The sequence below is a fragment of the Apis laboriosa genome, unplaced genomic scaffold (genome assembly GCF_014066325.1).
Source record: "Apis laboriosa isolate Shangri-la unplaced genomic scaffold, ASM1406632v1 scaffold28_cov147, whole genome shotgun sequence".
Taxonomy (NCBI): domain Eukaryota; kingdom Metazoa; phylum Arthropoda; class Insecta; order Hymenoptera; family Apidae; genus Apis; species Apis laboriosa.
Genome location: NW_025222687.1, coordinates 645,978 through 668,494, shown reverse-complemented (window position 1 = coordinate 668,494; position 22,517 = coordinate 645,978). Strand labels below are relative to the sequence as shown.

The following is a 22,517-nucleotide window of genomic DNA, read 5'->3' as shown; positions in this document are numbered from 1 at the left end:
CGAGCGTGAAAATAGTGTTATCATTATTGCATACGTATACATTCATATTAAAGTCGAATGAAAAGTCATGAAGGTTTTTCTTTTAAAAATATCTTCGGGGCAGTCGATGCGCGTGGCAGGAATAGACATATAGGAAGACTTACTTTTCTTTTAACAGGAAACAGCGTGAAACTTGGACAGTTGGAACGTGTGTCAGGTTTATCGGTTGTACGGTATATCGGCATACGTAATTATTGAGCTATACATACAACTTGAATTTTATTTAAAATTCAAGCGAAACTCGCACACTGTAAATCGAATCCTTCTTTTTTTTTAAATAATGCGATTGTATAAATAAAATAATCCCTGAAAAATATTCAAACAATTCTTTTCAGAATAAAATTACATTTTTCATAAAATTACGTCATAAATTTTTCGTACTGTATAACGTTCTAATTCAAAATTGAATACAACTCGAAAAATAAAATTAATAAAGTTTCATTTTTCTAAAGTTATTAATATTTACATCACATTCGAATAAATTAATGCTCAATGATAATGAACAATCGATACTTGCGATTTGCTCTCATTCCGAATATTCGGAATATTTCTAACCGCTAATTTCGTCCCTCGTACCGTCTGAGCGTATACACCAATTCGTATAAAAAATATTTGCATCTTAATACAATCACAAATTTCATGCTGCTTATACGCGTCGATATATTGATCACAGATTTTTGAAATATCCTATCTGTTCAATGCTGTTAACAAAAAAGACTTTTTTTTTTTTTGCTAGAAAAAATGCTACAATCGCCATATCTGTGCTATGCACTTAGTTAGTTATCGAGCACATATAGAAACGTTATATTAATAGTTATGCACGCATTCACTGTTAAAGCTTATGTATAGAAAGCATATTGGTGGGAAAAGTCGAAATAAGTAATAGAAAAGAATAATAATTTTTTTTTTATACATAAATATACATTACACGGTATTAGTATCGATCGATAGTGGAAATGTTGGACGTCTTGATTACAACCTTAATGATTAGAATGATGAAAATGCAAAAAAATTATTTTGTATAATAAATAAATATTTCTAATATATCTTTCTCTGTCTCGTTCGTTAGTGTGTAATTTTCCATTTACAGAATAAAATTATTAGTAAATAATATTGTAATGTTTTATAAATACAGAAAAAAATAAAGAATAAAAATATACATATATATATATATAAAATTAAACATGCAAAATAAACGAAACGATTCGAACATGCTGGATAATCACTTTAAGAAAACAAGAAAACACGTTTATATTCTGCGAATAAACGATCAAGTTTATTGCTGATATTATATTAAGGTTTAACTATAAATAATAAATAAGTTTAAAAAGTAATAACTTAATAAGGGGATTCTCTTTCATACGTGTGAATAATTTTTATGTGTGTTTGTCGTGGAAGCATTAGTGGGCAAATTGCGAATCAATCGAGATAAAAAAAATAATCATTTAAGATTCGCTTAAAAATAAAAAAAACGAAGAAACTTTCTCTTTATACAATCCATAATACATTACGCAAATATGCTACATACGTATTTACAATACATTTATAAAATGTAATGTTATATTATCATAATATTATTAAATACATACTAATGAATATTATTTAAATAATATTACGCGTATAATATAACATTATTCAACAAAAAAAAAATTATTTACAATCGAATTTTATCGATTGTAATTATATTAATTTCCTTTTCAACCTAAACATATGTAGTAATTTCCTTTTCAACCTAAACATTCGTTACATTCGACAATAATATCTTTACAAAATAATTTTCCCACCACGATGCATTTTATTTTATTTGTTTTTTTTTTCTCTCTTTCTTTTTTTTTTATTATTTTTCTTTGCAATATGTACGTTTACTCTATTACTCTGTTGTTAAATTATTTATATAACTTTCTCTATGAACAATTCATCTGCGAGAATAATAACGAGAAAGTTAAATAAATATTTTGGCAGTGAATGCGTTTTATAAACGATACAACCGTGTATTCCGATTTTTTTACTTGTAAATAGAAATCTCAACAACCTATGGAGCATAATATTTTTTTCTCTACTAGTTATTCAATAATTATTAAAAAAAAAATTTTCCCCAACTTTATTTCCGACAAAATAGACACAGACTTGATTGATGATTGATTGATTTGTAAATCAGTCTAGGTTAACCTGCGCTTAGCAACTATGCAATTCCATTTTATAATAATGCACTCTGTGTATGTAAAAAGACAACGATAGAAACGTGATCATTAAAAGAAGAACTAGAAATGCCGCTTTGCCGTAACCTAACTTTTTTTTCACAAAATTTTCTTCCAATTCTAATATTAGCTATTCTTTTCATCGATCTTTTCAGCGCACGATTTTCTTTTTCACAATTATATTTCATTGTTTCTTCTTCGAAAAAAAAGAAACTTTTTTATATATAAATAATAATTCACAAATATTTAAAAATTTACACGAGAACTTAAACTTTACGAACGAACGAACTGTTATTTATCGACGACTATCTGGATATTCTGCACTGAAAAATACTTAAATCCGATTTAACTAAGCTCGCAGCACTGTTACATTTGTTACAACAGCTTTTTTTTTTTCTTAAAGAAAAATGAATTTCATTATCGATGAGGTAATACTTTGATTCGGAGACGGTTCTACCGACAAGGAAGAGAGACGAAGAAGACAGTTTACATGCCCGGTTAATAAATATTGATATTTAGAGAGAAAAATTAAACCTTAAATTTAGAAGAACCAATGCCTTTCTTTGTTACGTTTGAAAATGAAAAATCGGTAAGTAAACTAATGTTTTTTTCCGCAATAACGTAAAAAACGTACGATACAAATAGAATATAGAAAAATATATATAAAGATAGAGCATGGATATATAACGTGAGATATCAAGACGATAGAACTTCGATCGGAACATAGATAGTGATACTGCGAGGAGAAATTCGTTAATAGGAAATAGAATACTATTGAAGACTAGTCGCGATCATCGTTTGAATAAATTGCTATCAGAACTCATCGATCTGTATCCGCGCATTCTTCAAACCCAATCGCCATGCTCTGTTTCTCGTCCACGTAATATATATATATATCACCATAAACGCTTCAATGATCAGTAATCAATGCTTGTTTTATTATCGTATACCTAATTATTTGTTATGTTCTTGTTATGTTATGATCTAGCACGCGCGTCTTAAAATATTTCTATTATATGTATCTCGAGATTACACTTATTAAATTTACGTAAATTTGTATCATTGATTTTCAACGAAATTATGTTTTCGTTCAAAAAAATTTGTTTCAAATAATATTTCTTAATTAAAAAAAAAATCTATATGTACATATATCCTGTTTAAGTTTTATAAATTTGTAAATAGTTGAGAGCATTTAAAAATTTTTCCATTCGAACATTATCTATTTCGAAAGTAAATTGAATAAAAAAATTGAGAATATATTTTTCATTTTCCTTTCGTATCTTTGCGCGCATCAGTTGTATATGTATTATTAAATGGATCAGAATCACGTGCTTATGAAAAATAGTAAAAGTGCGTAGTTAAATATATATGTATGTATATATATATAACATTTACGTATAGTATATATATATATATATAAGTATTGCCCAAAATATGAGTTTCGTACTATGTACGTATATGTATAATAGTAATAATGTAGAAGGATTGTGAAATTGATATGTCATCATCGAAGCAGTTACACATGTATCACAGTGCTGTGATTTAAAATAATTGTTAATACAAAATTAATCTTTTCTCCCTCCTCCTTCGATACTGCTCATTTTTTTTTCTCTCTTTCTCGTATTATTTTTGGCATTTATACTTCGCCCTCGACCTATCTTAATTTTTCACTCAATCAAAAATTATGTTTAATTTATGTATATCAACAATATTTCTCTCTCTCTTTTTTTTTTTACATTAGATTATTTGGAAAAAAAGTTTCTTTTGGAAGAGAACATAAAAGATGCATTTTTTTTGCAACTCTCCACAAATGAATCTTACCCGTTATACAATGTTCTTATGTAAAATGTAAGTTTTATCATTTCTATCAGTTCTCTCTAAAGAATCTGGATCGATATAGTATATTTACAATCTTTTTTTCTAATTAAAAAAAGTTTTACGAAATAATAATTGCATTTATAATTACATTATATTCAGTTTTGATGAAGAAGTACAATATTTAAGAACATAAAGAATTTAAATATTTTTTTTTAATATTCATTAATTTTATTTTCAATATAAATTGAATAACAAAATAAATCTCATTTTAATAATGCACTTTGTGTTTATCTTATTTCTTAATCACATTTCTAATAGGTATATATATTATATATCTATTAAAAAGAAGAAAAAAAAAATATATACAAATATATATATATATATACATTTTTGTTAATTTTTTTATAATTAATTATTTTACATTAAACAAATATCAAAAAAGAAAGTTATTAGCAGTTCTACTGAAAATAATTTCCATACTTTACAATTACAATAATTTCAAAAAACAATTTTATAAAAATAAATTTGTTACAGAAAATATACTGTATTTCACAACGCATAATATCATCGTATAAAATATAAGTTAAAATTGCCGATTTTAAATAATAATTTATATATTTCATTTCACACGTGTATAACGTTTAAGATTCATATGTGTGTACAAAAATATATACAATACATGTTTAAATGTACGTAATACGTACATTATTATAATATCTTTCCTACTAATTATAAAAGAATAAAAATTAAATATTTTTTCCTGAAAAATATTTTATTATATTAATAAATTCCTAATTTTAATGTTTAGATTGTCCGCCATCGCTTTTTTATAGAGTATTTACCCTGGATGTGAAACAATAATTCCTTGTTGCTGCCAAACATATTTGGCATTTTTCTTGTAATTTATATATTTTTTTTTCTTTTCGAGCTTTTTGTATTACGAAATTCATAATCGATTTGATATTATTGATTTCGCAATATATCAAAAAGTGTATATGTATATCTATATTTCTGCATTAAACGTATTGATAATAATGATACGAATAAATTTAATTATCCTTATGAATTAGCATAGTATCCTTTAAATTTTTGGTCTCAGTTTGATAACTTACGCCTAAATATTGTCTTGTTAAAAAACTAAATTTTTGTTTTACAAAAAGCAATGTTTAACTTTAATTTTTTTGTCTTTCTTATTTAATCCTTTCTGTACGTACAAAACTGGACAATCATTTATATTTGTGACACTTATAAAAATTTTTCTAAATTATCTTAATTTCTTGATTCTCATTACAAAATGTTTTCTTGATTTAAATAATATTCATTAATATTCATTTTAAAATCAAAAAGGCTTCTAATAGAAGAGAAAATTATATAATTTAAGTATCGAAGCATTGTGATAACATTATAATAAATTTTTATGATTAAATTTAATATTTATTCCTTGGTACTCTTAAACGTACCCTTAATTTTTTCCGATAATATATAAGAAACTTGTACATATCTACACCTCAGATATTGTAAATAATGTAAAAAAATTCATTATATTTATTAAAATGTTAAAAAAACTAAGAATGAAACAATTTAAATATAATTTTTAAAATTGTAATAAGAAAAACTATATTTTTTTTCTTTATAAAAATGTAATATAAAATATGTATTAGATTCTGAATGTAGATACGTAATGATACGTGCTTGCATTTTATATATTTTTCAAAATATGACTGCACCTTATAAAGCGCCTTAAAGTCGGTTGTAAAAAACATCATTATATTATAAATTCATAAAATAATTCAAACTATAGAAGTAAAAAAGCAATTTCATGTATAGTAAACGCATTTCATTATATATTTTGTTACGAGCGTTTTATATTGAGTTAGTCTGTGTCACGAATATCTCTATTGCTTATTATCATTTTAGATATTTACAAATTAAAAAAATGGCGGAAACAAGCCATTGTTTTTCAATTCCATATTCATTTTCTTTACATTTTTTAATTCCTCGATCTTAAACCTTAAAATATTAACCCCTCAAATCGATTGTCGCGCAATTTCAACAAATGGATTATAAATAGTTATTTATTTATTTATATATATATATTTATTTATATATATATATAAAACAATATGACTAAAATATCACTTAAATTTAAAAGATTCGTCTAAACTAAAAATTAAGAAGCATATAATCCATAAGTTTTTGTAAGTAAATTATATACAAATAAGTAACTTTTTTTAATTTATAATATTACATTTTCTGTACAATAATACTAATTACGCGAAATTATTCTGTACAATAGTGATCTGAGGGGTTAATAATATCAGACAAGTACGATTGGCTGAAATTTATTCGCTAAGGAATCTTACGAATTCATCCACCAAATGTTTTAATGGGCCACAGTACGATGAATATTTTTACTTGCTACATCGTTTCATTTATGGTCTCATGCCAATTGTAATAAAAAGTTTTCACATTACTGAATATCTAACTGAGAAATTATGATCGATCGAGGTTCGAAGCAGACATGAAAAATATTTCACTTTCTTGAAATATGAATAATTTTTTGAACATATTTAACGATTTAAGGAAAATCTTATAAAACCAGCTAAAGTTACATCACATACTATGTTTTTTCGCGAAGTTTTATAGGAAACATTAGTACTATTTAATTAGTGTCAAATATTTGTTAAAATCGTTAGATATTTGATGAAATATTTATATAAAAAAACTGATTAGAATAAAATTTGTAATTTATATTAAACTTCAATGTAATAAAGATATAGAAAAAGAAAAGGAAAAAAACATGTTAATCTTTGCATAATTGAATTACGATAACAAAATAGATAAAAATTATTGAAGCAATCGTAGTAATGAAACCATAAAAAGAAGAATCGAAATTCTTGTATACCATCGAGACAAATAAGAGACCATAAAAAACAAACTTGTAACAATTTTGTACAATCGTACGGCGTAAGGGCCCCCTGGTGGAATTTAGATTGATTTCCACTGCGGTTTGTGGGGACCCCCCCTTAAATGTCAGGGAGGCCCTCTGGGAACCCAAAGCGCTTTGCTTTGCTCTTCATCTACCGCAGCTTTTACTTGCGTACATATATACGCAACATTTACACCAGCTGGAATTACAGCTGAAATATATAAAAAATATAATAATGAATAATAATGAAGCGAATTTATAACAAAATAAAATACATAGAAATTTTAATTGATAAATATTCTTACCAGAAATATGATGCCTATATTCAGCTTCCAATTTCAATGCTTGTTCATACATCTCCTTGGCAACTTTGGCACTAACTTTATCGCTTGGATATCTGGAATCTTTTACTTCCTTTATTTGTTTGGTACTTTTAAATTTAATCAACAAAACTATAGGATAGATTTGATGTCGATGAAGTCGTTCAATCGATGCAATTGAAACATCCAAAATGCAATGAGTATTCTATAAATAGATATGTTTTAATAAAATTTTAACAATATAACAATATTTTAATAAAAATAATAATAAAAATAATAATAAAGAAATATAAATAAACCCAAAGAATTATATAAATTTTAGATGATCTACTTTTAGGTATTTTACCTAGTGTTTATTACCTCTTACTATAAATAGCGTTATCAATATTTTATAGGCATTCGATAAAAAAATACCTTCTCACAGATGTCCTTCACAGCTTGCACTGTAGTACACTCGAAATAGCTTCCTTTTTTTCTGTAGTCCACATAAAGAGAATCACGTAAACCTTGTTCGAGCGTTGCTTGAGAACAATGCATTGCTTCTGCAAGACATCTAGTGAACTGTCCTGGAAATTCTTGTAATAGTTTTGTTACTACACATTCGCTCAACGGTCCGATAATCAATACTGGTCTTAAAGCTGGATCTGTATAAAAATAAAATAAAATTAATGATAAATAAATAATCATAAGTATCGATGTGCGATCAAAAATACTTACAATCTAATCGTTCAACACGTTGATAGCTTGCCGGAAGAGTGTCTTCATTCAATGTTCCACTATCACTATACCAACCCAAATTTACTCCTGTAAGATGTGACAATTCTTTACTATCTCTGCTGGAAGAACGTTGATGTTTTTTCCGACGGAAAAAGCTTCTTCTTGCACTTGTGCTACCTCTTCTAGTAGTATCAGTTTCCAAATCACCTAACGAACGTCGCAAAAGCAATTCTTCTTCGACCCTTAAAATATATGAATAATATTATACATGAATAATAACACATACATTAAAAATATATAACATGATATAAAATGATTATCTTAAATTTTTTTTTCTTCCAACTTACTTGAATTTACTTGGAATTATACCGCAAGTTTGTCTTCTTCCAGTTTGATCAACTATCCAAGCTCGCCAATGACCCGGGGTACCATTAAACATTGTATTATCAACGTATAAAATATCATCTTTATTAAACCTAAGTTGTAGGCTATCTCCAACTTCGCCTACTCGATCGAACATTGCTTTCACATAAAAACTGTCTCCAGGTTTATCCTTTACTTCGTTATACCTTTCAGGTACATATTGAGCAATCAGTGTTACTTTATCCGCTGGTCTAGCCAATTCTAAAGCAGCTTGTTCTGCGGTCGCTTGTCTGAGATCAACGCCATTATATTCTAAGATTCGGTCACCGGGACGTAATCCTGCGTCTTCCGCGAGGCAACCTGGTTGTACCGAATGTACGTATATTCCAACACCATTACCGCCAACAAGCGAGATACCTAAATTCGAACACTTTCTTGTTTCGATGAAAAGATATCTCGGTTCACTCGGTGGCGGGCTTTTACGATTTTGCTCCTCTTGTGTCGGGCTTCTTACGGTAGCATTTTGCCGTTGTAACGTGGTCGCTGCTTGATTAAGCTGTGCGCGTGTAAGAGTATTCGCAGTGCCACGTAACGTATCAAGAGTTGCGGAATTACGCATATTATCCAATGTTGCTGAACTACGAAGTTCCGGTTTCCTGATATTAATATCCAACGATGCCGATGCTCTAATTTCTCGTTCTCTCTGTTGCGTACTCGGTACTTCCAAAGAAGCAGAATTTCTAATATCTCTTTCTCGAATAGTACGAGGTGGTTCTAAAGTATTTGAAGTTTCTCGCATAATATTTAAAGTATTAGAAGCATCGCGCGTTGTACTTAAACTACTAGAAGCATCACGCTCAGGTTCCGAAGTTTCCAATGGCTCAATAGTTGTTTTTCTAGGAGCTTCAGGACTATTGCACGGTGTTGGCGATCCACTACGACTACCTCCTTCAGCACCACCAGCTTCTGATGAACTCGAAGAAGCGGAACCTTCTTCTAACTCATTGTATTCTGTTATAAAAAAGAGAGAGAGAGAAAAAAAAAAAAGAACAAGATATAAGTACGACAGTTACGTTAAAATAGAAACCATGCAATAATGAGAAATAATGATCACGTATAAAAGTGCAAAAAAAAATTGATATAAAGTGCAGCTCATGATAGGGATATTCTACTTGTTTTTTTTTTTTACAAAACACTGTACTCACTGTCTGGACTGTACTGCACCAGCATCGTAATGGAATTACCGCACTGACGTAACACATTGGCAGCAAGTTGATAAGTAGCACTTCTCATATTGATACCACAGACTTCAAGCAATTGATCGCCGATTTGAAGACCGACTTGGGACGCTAAACTGTGTTCGCTAACAGTAGAAACAAATACACCGCCGCTCTCTAAGCAAGAAATTTGGATACCTAAAGGCTCGACTGATTTGTCTATATGAACTCTGCGAAGTTCTCCCGGCGCTGGCCTTGGTTGAGAGTAACAATAATCCGGCATGCTGGATCTTTTATTGCTACTACTTCCTCTAATAGTTCCACCAGAGCTACTTCCGCCTCCTGTACCAGGGCTAAGCACTTCCACGTGGAATGTTGGCATTGGACTGCCTCTTTCTGAAGTTCTTTCTATACTGCCGGTAGACAATTTACCCACGCTGCTTTTTGATGTCACACTAGGATTTGATGGTATTCGAAAACGTTGATTTTCCTTTTTTCTTGGAAATGTTCCACCTTCGTAGCCATGCGTGTATGCTGATACATCGTATGTAGTGCCAATCGGTGGAGCGCGAGATTTGTGATAATGCAAATCTACAGAGGGTGTGTGCAAATGCCCGAATCCTGTTTGCGGGCCGGGGCTATACGAAGGTTCGAAACAATAAGATCGTGCATCGGGAAGTCCTATCGACTCCCCGGACTGTGCAGACGGCAAAGAGGGCGGGGAAGGGTATCTCGAAGGTAGAGAATTTTGTTGATGGGGATGCGGATGCGAATGCGTATAGGGAGGAAATGAAAAATTACCAGTCAATTGCTGTCTCGGGCCGCTAGTTGAGGAAGTTGATGATCCAGCCCCGGAATAAAGTTGGGATTGCGCTCTATTATGCTGTAGCGTGTCTACTTGACTCTCGTTGCTAGGTGTATACTTTTGCGCTCTCTTCTTTGAAAAATATTCTACATCTTTTCCCGTATTAACCGACTTCACAGAAAAGTCGATACTAGTTTCGGATGGTGTAAGGGTAGAACTGAGCCTATTTTCCGTGTTCTCGAACTCGGTTGCTGGTTTCTTATCTATCGGTATATCTTTGAACTGCACCACTGGAGTAAAGGATTTTTGACTAAATAACGGTCCGGTTTTAAGGAAATTTGATAATGGTTTTTCTACAGATTTATAAACCGTATGCCGATTGTTGACATTGGAAAAATTGGTCAAGGGGATAGGATTAGAAATACGATTATAATTGTAACTTTCATACTTTGGTGGTTGATTGAGGAGTACACTTAAGGGCAATCTTTCTTTTGTCTTACGTGAATGTAAAATGGTACCAGTACCATTCTGAATCAGAGGCCCACCTCTGGCTTTCGGCCACGTACCTCCATTTTTTTCAACTTTTTCGGTTCCGCGTCGTTTACTTCGCTTCAATACTCCGTTATTTGCTTTTTTGTGATAACTCTCTATCACTGAATCTAATTCGGCTATTGCATCTTGTTCTTGCTCAAAAGTATTCGGACTCGAGTTGCGATGCCGTTTCTTCTTCTCCTCCCGATCTTTGCTATGCTTACGTCCCCGTACTATATCAATCTTCTCTCTTATATTGTCCCAAGCATTGCTAATTCCACTTGGTTTCTCGCTACTAACCGATTTCGAAACTTTGTATATACTTCTATCGCCAAAGTTCGAAGCAACGTGCCTTCTCTCATAATCGTCTGATGGAATTTTCAACAATATTCTTTCTTGCTCTGTTTGAGAACAACTGTTCACCATTTTTTGTTTTTCAGTGCCGAAGCTACCATCAATAGTCATAGTTTCAGAACTAGTTGCCGAAGGCAATGGTATTCCCTTCAAAGTTGTAATAGTCAACACATCCGTATTCGTGTCGTTCAAAGTTGCCATTGCTTCGTGACTGGAATTAATGCCTTCCATTGGTTTACTATTGATCTATAAAAAGAAAAAGAAACGTTCAACGAATCAATATTAAACAAACAAATAAATGAAAAATAAATATAAAATAATTTTTATAAGACATACATTCAAAACTCTATCTCCAACAGCAAGGTTGCCATCTTTAGCAGCTAAACTACCAGGTGAAATCTTTGAAATATATACTCCAAGTTCCAAAGAAATACCATGAGGAACTGAACCAACGGACAATTGAGTTGTCCTTAAAGATCTTCTGGTCAAACGCCGTCTTCTTACCGTCAATGTAGCCGATCCCCCCGAACAGGTACGTAAAGTTTCCATAATTATACGTGTAGAAACAGATGTACAATCTACATTATTTACTCGCATAATGCAATCATTCACTCTTAGTTTACCATCAGTAGCACTTCCTGATATTACTTGAGCAACATAAATTCCTGTGTCGTTTGGATAATATGGATTATCACGGCCTCCAACTAGTGTTAGTCCCAAATCACGATCAGAATCTAGACAAAGTCGACTAAGATCCAAATGAATAGGAATAATTTCCCAGTCATTAACATCAGTATCGATCGCCGAATCGTGTGCATGCACTAAGCTTTGTGCAAACTGGCTTGCTCTTAACGCATGATCGCCAGATTCTATCTTTTCTTTGAGATCCTTTAATTCTTTCGATGCTTCGTTCCGTTGCTTTTTAATATCATCAGAATCACGTAAAGCACCCGCTAGTTCCGAAACTGCACGATCACGTTCTTTTCTTAATCTATCGCAGAGAGTTCTAATACTTTCCCTTTCTAAAACTATTTTATCTCTTTCACTGAAAGCCCAATCTCTTCTTCGTTTTGATACTTCTGCTTCTTGTAAGGCTTCTTCGAGTTCCGTTTGCAATTTATCAACAGATTTTCTAAGTTTATCTAACTCCAAATTTGCCTGATCCAAATTATCCATACGTTCTTTATCACGTTTAGTATAATCTGCCGTGTTATTTTCTCTTTCAGCTTCTTTGCTCGAATTATCACGTTCGCGATTGTACGAATGTAATTCCATACGATTTTTATAATCTCTATTTGAACCTTCAGAATAATCACCAAACTTTTGACGTAATTCGTTACATTGTTTTAAAGCTTCGTCCCGATCTTGTAAAGCGGATGAAATTTCTCTTCTTAAAGTTTCTATTTGATAGGATAAAGCTTTTTTCTAAAAATAAAAAGAGCAGATATTAAAATACAGAACATTAATTTAAAAATAGTACACACAGTAGCAAGTAATGTACAACATATAAATAACTAAAACCAATACAAAATCTATAAGAAATATGTATGTACCAGGTTTAAATAAATTAATTAAAAAATAATAAATTAATAATTTAAATAAATTTACCTCTTCCATGAATTGCTTGTTCTGATTTTCTATATGAGTGATTTTTGTATACGCTTGTGTAAGATCATCACCAAGTTTTTCCATTTCCTTATGTACCGTATCTCTTTCACCCATAATTAAACTGTATTCTTGCAATGCAGCATTTCTTTCTTCTGTTAATCGTTTCATATCCTTACTAGCCTTCATGCGTAGCACCATTGCATGATTAATTTCTTTTACTGCCTCTTCATGTTGTTGCTGTACTTTGGCTAAAGCTTCACGATATTCATTTCTTTCTCTTAATGCAATATCCCATTGCCTAATCGCAGCAGTACACTGTTGTTTTAAACCATTACGCTCACGTACTGCACTATTACGCTCTTGAACAATTTCATCGTATTGTTTTTTTAATCTAGCAGCTTCTTCTTGCGATAATTCCAACTATTATCAATCAAATAACAAAATAAAAAGTTTAAAAAAAATTATCATTGTCTGCATTAAAACACATCCATGTTTCAATGAATTCCGAAAATTAACGCACATACCTTATTAACAGCCGATGAATGTGACGATATTAAATCATCGTACCGTTTTCGAAGGGCATCATACTCATCTTTAACGGCTTCATATTTTCGAAGCGCAGATAAATAATGTTGATTCATGGTGTCACTATTACTAGCATCAGAAACAAGAACTTCTTGATTTTGGCATCGTAATTCGGATACTTCTTTCTGCAACGCCTGAACTTCCCGATCCAGGCGTTGCTTATCATTTACTAAATCTCCATATTTGCCCCGCAGTGCGGAACTCTCTTGTGATGTTGCCTCTAGCTGATTCATGACTGCTATATGTTGTCCTCTATAGTATTCCAATTCTTTCATAGTATGTTCACACCTATATTTTAAAATACATTATTTAAATAAATATATGATTGTTCAAATTGTATATTTTCTATAAAAGACATCAAACAGAGTAACACAAACAATTAAGCAAAACCAGGACAAACCGTCTTATAGTATCGGAGTGTTTATGCCTAAGTAGCTGAAGCTGATGCATGGCTTGATCACATTGAGCTTGCAAACCATCATAATCACTACGACATTCAGGCCCACCGACAGGACTGCCGACACTGCCATAGCCTCCACTATCTCTTTCTGCATGCCATACGCGCAAATTATATCCAATAATGCAAATTGCAAAATAATAAATAAAATGCAATTAAATATAAAAAGTGGATTTCTACGTATAAAAGTAATACTAGTGCAAAAAAGTGTGCATTAAATTGAGATATTAAATTGTGTTAAAAATTGATTTGCATTTTTTATAAATATATGGATTAAACACACATTTTAACAAAACACAAAATAATAAACTTATTATAATATATATAATCTATTGCGAATAAATAATTTTCTTATTTTTAATAATAAAATATCTGTGACAAAAAGTGATTCAATACACGATACAATTTGATTAATATTAATTTTCATTCTTTCCATATATTAATCTTACCCATATTGAGTGCTCCATCTGCAAAAAAATAATGAATAAAAATATAATCAATTATAAGTATAATATAAGATTCACTAAAAATATAAGAGTGAAATGATTATATTTATATAGTATCTACTATGTTGTTACAATTGATAGAACAGAATATAATCAGAAATCTAGCTTTCACCAGGAAAGAAACTCTATGTCACGCATGTAAGCATCATGATTCACTGTTTTTTTGTAAAGTGAAATTAAATAAATATTCTTTAAATATATCAATTACAATTTTCTATTTAAATTCAAAATTATAAAACTTAATTTAGTTAACTTAAATATCACATTATTTTTTTATTTAAAGAAAAATATAAAACTATTTTTTGACAATGAATTTTCATAATATAAATTTATTCTAACATAATGAAATCCATTAAATATATATTAATATTCATACAAAAATATCTCTTTTCCGTTCTTAAAAATAGACAGAACACAATAGCTTTCATTATTTTTCTTTTTCTTTAAAGATTGAAATTAAAATAAAAAACTTTATAATAGCATCAATATTATTAGGTCATTTTTTCCACCTAAATCTATATATGTAAGAGATATAGGACAATCAATATAAATATATATTAACATATAATATAAAGAATTAAAAACTTACCACTACTTCCAGCACTATCCAAGGAAGATGCACCAGAAGCCATACTCTTAATTCACCGAGGATCTACCACAAATATTTCTCTAGCAAGGTACGTGCTAGGTATTGCCTGGAAAGTATCCATGCGCTGTACTTCACGGAAGAGTGAACCCTTTGTGAATTACTAAGAAGTAGCCTTCGGGATGACATTATGGCTATGGTCTAAACGGTGCATGGCGCTCATCAGAGGGATGCAACAGTGCACCTGGCACACATACACACAGAGCAGCTCTTACTCCAATACAAACACGTGCCTCGTAATATCGAGACTTTTCATGCATCACTTTTTTCCGCGCGGTTACTGATACGGGAGAAACAACGGGTGGACGTATGTTTTCTGAATGGACGTAATAAATTAATCTACGTTTTGCTGATGTGTCTCAATGTTTTGAGACCGCGTCGCATCCGTTCTTTTTTCCCTCTAGGAGGTTATTGATTCCCGTATAAGAGTGAAGCCAGACGAGTAATGATCATTGGCTGGCTCATTTCTAACAAACTGAAAACTTGTTATCACTGTAGAAAAAAAGGAGCCAACAAGCCTTCCAGCGGTAATCTTGATCACGCACCTCTTCAGAAAATCCATTAACTCGTTCGACAACACTAAAATCGACACAATTTTCACTGATTTCAGCCGTTCAGATCGCTACAAACTGCGCACCGTTCATCCCGAAGCAACTAATGTCCCGATATTAACGATAATTGATCGCTCACCTGCTGCACCAACGAACCTGACAATTAGCCATTTTCATTCCGCCACTACAGTCTGTTTCGCATTGTCGATAATAAACATACTTTATGGACGAGCTTGTTACTTGCGGCGCTAGTATCCACATAAAATCAGTCGATTATGTTGTTTGGAAAGGTTCATTCTAGAAGAATATTTTTATTTAATGCATTCTTAAGTTTGTACTTAAATAATAATTATAAAGAACATATAATATTTTTCAATAATATTTTATATTTTATGTAAATTTGTAAAATTATAAGTAAATTTGTATCAATACAACTTTTTTGATGTATTATTAAGAAAACTACGTTATCTTATGAGATCAAGATTGATTTTTGTTTGTTTGTATTCGAAAGAATACACATACACGCGACACACAATATTTTGATTTTAAAAATATGGTTATAATTAAACTTTTTATTTTTTATGAGACTATTGAAATAAAATCGATTAAACAAGGTCAATTTTAAATCTTATATTTAAATATAAATTCAAATAATGTTCAATTAAATATTGTAATATATATTTGTAATCAATAAATCTACTTGATATAAATAAAATTATTTATAAAATTTACAACTCTTTACATGTAAAAACATATAATAATGATAATTAATAAAAACTTATATAATTTAAAATATCTAAAATTGTATCAATATATATTTAAATAATTTATTACATTAAAAATTAATCTTGTTATAGTTTTATTTTAATAAAAAAAAAAATTTTTTAAAATTTCAAATTATCAATATTGAAATATATACTCAAATCACTTATTTTAATAAAATTTTTGAAATTAATAAAACAAATATGCTGTAACAATTATTTACTTAATTTATTAAAACTCATTTACTTAATTTATTAAAAATTACTTACTTATATTAAAATTATTTCATATGATAATAATTGCAAAATATTGGTTTAAATCATTTTATTTATTGGCGAACATCATTATCACTGATTTTCAAGTTGACAGTCGTGCATAGAAAAGAAAAAATAGTATGCGCGAATACTTACACCAGTCATAAGAAATATATACTTTCGTGTCATAGTGTCAGAGAATAATAGTATTCGCAATTCTGTTAGATAGATTTGGGCGATTAATATTAAATACAAAATATATATTTGTAGCAGTAATATTTTATCTCTCTTTCGTTCGCACTCACACTCTCTCTCGTAATATAATAACACATATCTCTTTGTAATATAGATAATCTTTCTTTGATTTTGCAAGGCCAGCATAGAAATCACACTAGAGAATGATGAACTTAGTCTTTTTTTTTCTAAATTTTAGACAAAGAGACGCTCTTATCAAATGACCCATTATTTAAACGTAATTAACATTATATACATTTGTAAAAGTAATTTTGACTAATTTTCGAACTCTTCATAAATATGAAATTTAATGCGCAGTAATGAAAATTTGTGAGTACTTGCATTTACATTCGATAGTGAGATATATGTATACATGCTATTAAAATTTCTTTCATATCCTGCAGCATCAAATTTTTATATTGTATGTATATACGTATGTGCGTGCTTTCTTCAAATCATTTAGTTGTTTGTTTATAAAACGATATTTTGGAATTTAAAATCATTCAAGTATACATTTTCTGGTAGTCGAGATGCTTCGAGTATCTCTCTTACAAATTCCACGAAATCAAATATTCGGATGACCTATTTTTCGCTCAGTCTAAAACAACATTGTAAATATACGTTGATCGTAAACTCTATAAAATACACCGTGTGTGCTCATCTTTACGACAGTTAAAAATAGCATTACTGGAAAGTGTTCGCAGCGATTACTATTTTTTGTATATCTTTTGAAAGTTTCATTTTGCTGAAAATTTTAGCCGGCATTACAAAGATCATTATTTGAAATAAATTCAAAAGTAAATTGTCATAAAATAGATTCCAAGTTATATAGTTCTTTTATATGATTTGGATGATTTTTTGACGAGAAATTTTCATTTTTTCGTATACCACAATTTTTTTATAGAGGTAAGGATTCTCGTGAATAACGATTTTCGCTATAAACAACAATACAAGTAATTGAAAAAAATCGTGTCATATCAAGAAAATGACAAATTAGATTAGTTTCACTTAAAGAGGAAAATTGTGATATAGTCCAAAACGACATTGTTACAGGCAGTGATAATCGTAATATGTCTGCAAAGTATTTATAAAGAGATACAAAATTCAGAAGAAAAACTTGTACTTGTAGAAAAAACTTTTGCTTGAGAAAAGTACATGCTATTTTATACGCAGATTTTAGAGGCGAATATTGTATGAAAAGGAATGTAGAAAACTAAGAAAAGTAGATTTTTACTATGATAAACTTTGGTATTATATATGAGTGAACTTTCGAGTCCCTCTGTCCTTTCTTTTCTTCAACATTTTCGATCTTTCTATATAGAAAGATAGCCAAATATTTACAAAAAAAAAAAAAAAAAAAAAATGAAAAAAAAAAAAAAGAAAAAAAACATATAAAGCACAACGAAATTAATAATAATGATAATAATATTAATAATGTAATAATAATAGCAATAGTTTTAATAATGATAAAAATAAATCATACTAATACCATTTTGTGAAAGATAATGAAAAAACGGTGCATAACTAAGCAAATGAAATATACTTAGTTTACTTTGCGTATTAGTGAACAATGAACGGTAATACGTGTCTTACTCGTATGTTACTGACACATCGATATATCGTAATTGTTATTAAACAATTTGGTGCATTTAAATCATTACAACCGTGAAAACGGTTAGAAAATCTAATCTTATTCTACTATATTGGCTAATGATGCCGGAAGATTTAACTAACGAGGTGTTTTCATATTTGTTAAAGTTGTTTCAGACTAATACTAAAAAACTAGTAATGGTTTCGGTAAATTCACCGCGACGAATACTGTAATTAACGATACATATCCTTGTTTCAATGTGAGACGTCAGAAATATATCGATAAAACACATATTTCTATAACCCATAAGCGTACGGGTATTTATACCAGTCACTTTATATTATTGTTTTATGGGACAATATGCAGTTATCTCATTCGAAAACAGTATGAGAATTGTAACTGCTACTTTATATATAATATATATATATATATCGATCTTTCGATTTATGCACATTTAATTATTACAAGTAAAATATGTTATATTAATTTCTGTATATTTATTCTCGATTTTGGAAACTAAGTCTAAAGGCCATGTTACTTTTTATTCTAATCTATCTATTATAATGACAAGATGTACCTACTTTTTCAAACATTCCTATTTGTATTTATTTATGTGTTGCGTGTGTTTGTATGTGTCATTTATTTGTAATTATATTGACTATTAGAGATTACCTTACGACTACTAATAAATTAATAGATAAATAATATTGTTAAAGATCAAACAAATATTTCTACAAGTAACAATTAGCGTCTACGTTGTAAATATTTCGAAAGACGTATCGCTATATTTATATCGCAAAAACATTTTCTCTAAATATCCTTCACTGACCCGTTCTTTTGTAATATACAGCGTGTATATATCAATTTACCTAAAGAAGTTCAACCACAGTGTTAAAACGTAACATAAAGCATTTGAATTGCAAGTTTCAAACTCTTTGCAAACTGCTTTTCGGAAAAATTTCTTTACAAGAATCGATTCCGAAAAAGTATGATTTTTATAGAGTTTTCAACTACTGCGCCTAACTAATTATTAAAATCTAATAATTGCAACGGGAAGTTATGCGCCGATGAAGGCATATTAAACGTATCTCAAAGCCATCTTTAAACGGTAGATGTCTGTTGATTGTTGTTGTCCAATGGAATACTCGTCGAACATTCTTTTAGCATAGCTCTCAATCGAAGAATTTCCTTCGATGCTGCTGCGAGATCGGACTGCAATTGAAGTTCCTTTTCTCGCAGACGTTTTATATCACGTTGGCAGGTCTGTAAAATAATATTATACTTAAATCATAACAAAACATACATAACATTTACCATAACCTACAAACATACCACATTTTGCCTCAGTAAATCTAATTTATCGCATTTAAGCCTCGTGACTTCCATTCTTAAGTTTTCGGTTTCTAAAACGCCATCCTTGGTGGTACACCTCGTGGTATCATGCGTTTCGGCCGAGCTCATCGATTCAAGGCCCGTGTCGCTGTCCGGATATACAACCTGATCCAGTTCAAGTTCGCTGTTCAACGAGCTGTCATCACTTTCCGAAATAACGCGTTGAGTTGTTTCCACCTTTTCCGACCTTTCTTGCTTCCGTAAATTTTCGTGAGTCAGTCTTTGAACGGATGAAATTTTGTCCACCACCGTGTTATCGTTGCTGGCACAAATGGATGTGGTGGACTCTCTCCGATCAACCTCGTCTTGCTGCAAAGTGGCCAAACTGCTATCTTGATTATCCGTGTTCGACAAACTACTGTCCTGACTGCCCAAGCTGGGACTTCCACGCTCAGAATCTCTTCTAAGGGTTAAATCAGGCGAGCCCAAGGGACTCGAGGGCTCCACCGAACGTTTGCTATTAATTTTCGTGGTGGATTGTCGATTGCTAGGTGGACTAGACTCCGACTGGCCCTTTTTCGACAACTGTTGGGGCACGCTTTCCGTCGACGCGTTTCTAACGCGCGATATCAAAGCTTTTCGCACGGTGTCGATAAATCTGGACCCACTTCCACTGCTACCGGATCCCGATGCGTCGTTCCCCGTTGGGCTTACCGGACAATTCCCACCGAAAGTTAGACCGCTGCCTCCGAATCCAATTGCTCCACCGAGAAATTCCGCCGTCTTTGCTTGCAATTCTTCCGTCAGAGATTCCAATAAAGCTGACCTCGTTCTTAGCTATTTCAACGTTTAAAAAATAATTGATATTTAAATATATATATATTTTTTTTTATATAATTTATCGTTACCGTAATAATGCAAATAATTAAATAATACCTCGAGCTTCGAAAATTTCTCAGCTTTATACGCCGCATTCTCAGCGTTCACTAATTTCGTCAAGAGGAATTCCTTGAATTCAATTCCTCGTAAAAATACAGCCGGAGTCGGTAAAGCAGGACCAAACAGTGGAACGTCGTTTCGTGCCGTTACACTGACCTTGTACCTACAGAACACGAATCTCTATATAAATATCTATATAAATACCGATGAAAATGTTACGTAGAAAAAAAAGAAAAATTATTTACGATCGATCGAACGAAAATATAAGATATAAATATAATATAATAATAATAATAATAATATATAATAAAATAACATAAATATAAATGTAAGATTTTTATTGAAATATTTGGATATTTCGTGAAGAATTTATCGATTTCGTAACTGACGCATCCGCGAGAATTTTACACATAACCTCACTTACGCAGACACGAACATATACGAATATCTAAGAATATACCTCGTATTAGGTGTGCAGGGGTCGACGACTTGTACCACGATGAATGCATGCAAGAAGTGGCTCGCGATCATATCTGGACTGAAAGGGGTTGGCTCCTCTTGGAATATTATCGCGACGATGTCGTTCCCGATGTGTCTTTTTCGCTGTAATTGCTGCGAGTCCCCTGGACTGTACGGCAAAAGGGAGGCGACGTGGAACAACACTTCTCGGCCTCGAAATACCTCGTACACCGCCGAATCACCCGTTTGCCCGTGTCTAGTGTCCAAACCTCCGCGATATCTATTTTTTGTTGAAAAAATTCAGCAAAAATTATTTTCACAATAAATTCCATAAATTTGCGTGTATATATATATACTAACCCTTTGTGATCCCTTAAATCGATCTTTTGCCCGAGCAGGTCGAGAAATTCTTGGAAAGCAGGCGTGATCTGCCTGTTGCCAAAAAGTTGCTCTTCGGTCACCTGGCCGGCGCGTTGATGAAGTACGCCGAATTTAAACCTCGAAACCAAGGCGTGCTCGTCGTATCGGGCTATCAGTGTGCCGGCACCGGAACAGACAACGGGCATCAGAGTGCTCACGTTCAGCGATTCGTTGATGGCCTGTGAAAGAAAATGATCGAAATTGCGAGGATAATGAGAATAAATTCGAATATAAGTAAGGATGAATCAGTTGCTATTAAAATTCAATCTTTTTTTCTTTTCCATGAAAACTTAAGTTTGTTGATTATTAAAATTAATAGAACGAATCGAATCGATTAAATTCACGAATCTCAACACTTTTGAAAATAATCCAATAATTTAAGTTTAAGTATAAATAATACGAGATCATTTAACACGTTGACTGATATTTATTTGATTATTTATGAACGATCTTCGTATTTGGAAAAATATTCTGCAGGGTGTAATAAAATTATTAAATTGTTATAAAAATAATAAAAAATAATTTATCAAAAAAATTATTTTGAATGTAAAATTTTAAAACATTTTTACACAAAACTGAGGTTGACAATTTGGACAGAAAGTTGTCGTCTTTTTTAAATTCCTTATACTAGAATTATTTTTTCGAACGACGATATTATGTTGACTCCGTCGAAAATTTTGATAAGATTTTCTTGTATTTTCAGATAATCCTAATAATTTTGCAGCTAATAATTCTCCAAATCTTCTAATTTTGGAATATCACGAGTCTCATGGTGATACGACAATTAGATAGTTTTATGAACACATCGTGCTCTGAGCATCGGACACGATTACCTACTGTGACACTGGTTTCTAATAGACAAGCCACGCGAATAATTTATAT

At 31.0% G+C, this 22,517-nt stretch overlaps 2 protein-coding genes across 18 annotated transcripts in view; both read right to left on the bottom strand.

Moving 5' to 3' along the window:
• Positions 1 to 4,553: 4,553 nt before the first annotated feature.
• LOC122714209 (disks large homolog 5-like) lies at positions 4,554 to 15,802 on the bottom strand. Of its 4 annotated transcripts, none has more exons than XM_043935366.1 (13): positions 15,037 to 15,800; positions 14,391 to 14,408; positions 13,885 to 14,032; positions 13,424 to 13,772; positions 12,900 to 13,319; positions 11,628 to 12,716; positions 10,973 to 11,537; positions 9,590 to 10,696; positions 8,369 to 9,395; positions 8,022 to 8,263; positions 7,719 to 7,948; positions 7,290 to 7,509; positions 4,554 to 7,195 (listed from the first exon to the last, which is right to left on the bottom strand). In XM_043935366.1, exons 1-13 carry the CDS (start codon positions 15,077 to 15,079, stop codon positions 7,089 to 7,091), a joined length of 5,565 nt encoding a protein of 1,854 aa, XP_043791301.1. In that variant the 5' UTR covers positions 15,080 to 15,800; the 3' UTR covers positions 4,554 to 7,088. The 4 variants fall into 4 exon arrangements, with proteins under 4 accessions (XP_043791301.1, XP_043791299.1, XP_043791302.1 ...); XM_043935364.1 differs by having other exon boundaries at positions 9,590 to 11,537; positions 15,037 to 15,142; positions 15,784 to 15,799; XM_043935367.1 differs by having other exon boundaries at positions 10,403 to 11,537; positions 15,037 to 15,802.
• Positions 15,803 to 16,715: 913 nt separating this feature from the next.
• LOC122714262 (rap1 GTPase-activating protein 1) overlaps positions 16,716 to 22,517 on the bottom strand; it is a 112,135-nt gene continuing 106,333 nt past the window's right edge. For all 14 annotated transcript variants that reach the window (XM_043935447.1, XM_043935457.1, XM_043935450.1 and 11 more), the window contains 5 exons: positions 21,576 to 21,814; positions 21,217 to 21,495; positions 20,754 to 20,919; positions 19,818 to 20,654; positions 16,716 to 19,748 (listed from right to left, as the gene is read on the bottom strand). In XM_043935447.1, coding sequence (XP_043791382.1) covers positions 19,587 to 19,748; positions 19,818 to 20,654; positions 20,754 to 20,919; positions 21,217 to 21,495; positions 21,576 to 21,814 — 1,683 coding nt within the window. In that variant the 3' untranslated portion in view covers positions 16,716 to 19,586. The remainder of the gene's footprint in view (positions 19,749 to 19,817; positions 20,655 to 20,753; positions 20,920 to 21,216; positions 21,496 to 21,575; positions 21,815 to 22,517) is intronic.

Coding starts and splice junctions, on each gene's coding strand:
- LOC122714209 (XM_043935364.1), bottom strand. CDS start 15,079: ATGGCTTCTGGTGCATCTTCCTTGGATAGTGCTGGAAGTAGTG. Junction 13,773..13,884: donor CACTCCGATACTATAAGACG/GTTTGTCCTGGT, acceptor TTTAAAATATAG/GTGTGAACATACTATGAAAG. Junction 8,264..8,368: donor ATAATTCCAAGTAAATTCAA/GTAAGTTGGAAG, acceptor ATATATTTTAAG/GGTCGAAGAAGAATTGCTTT.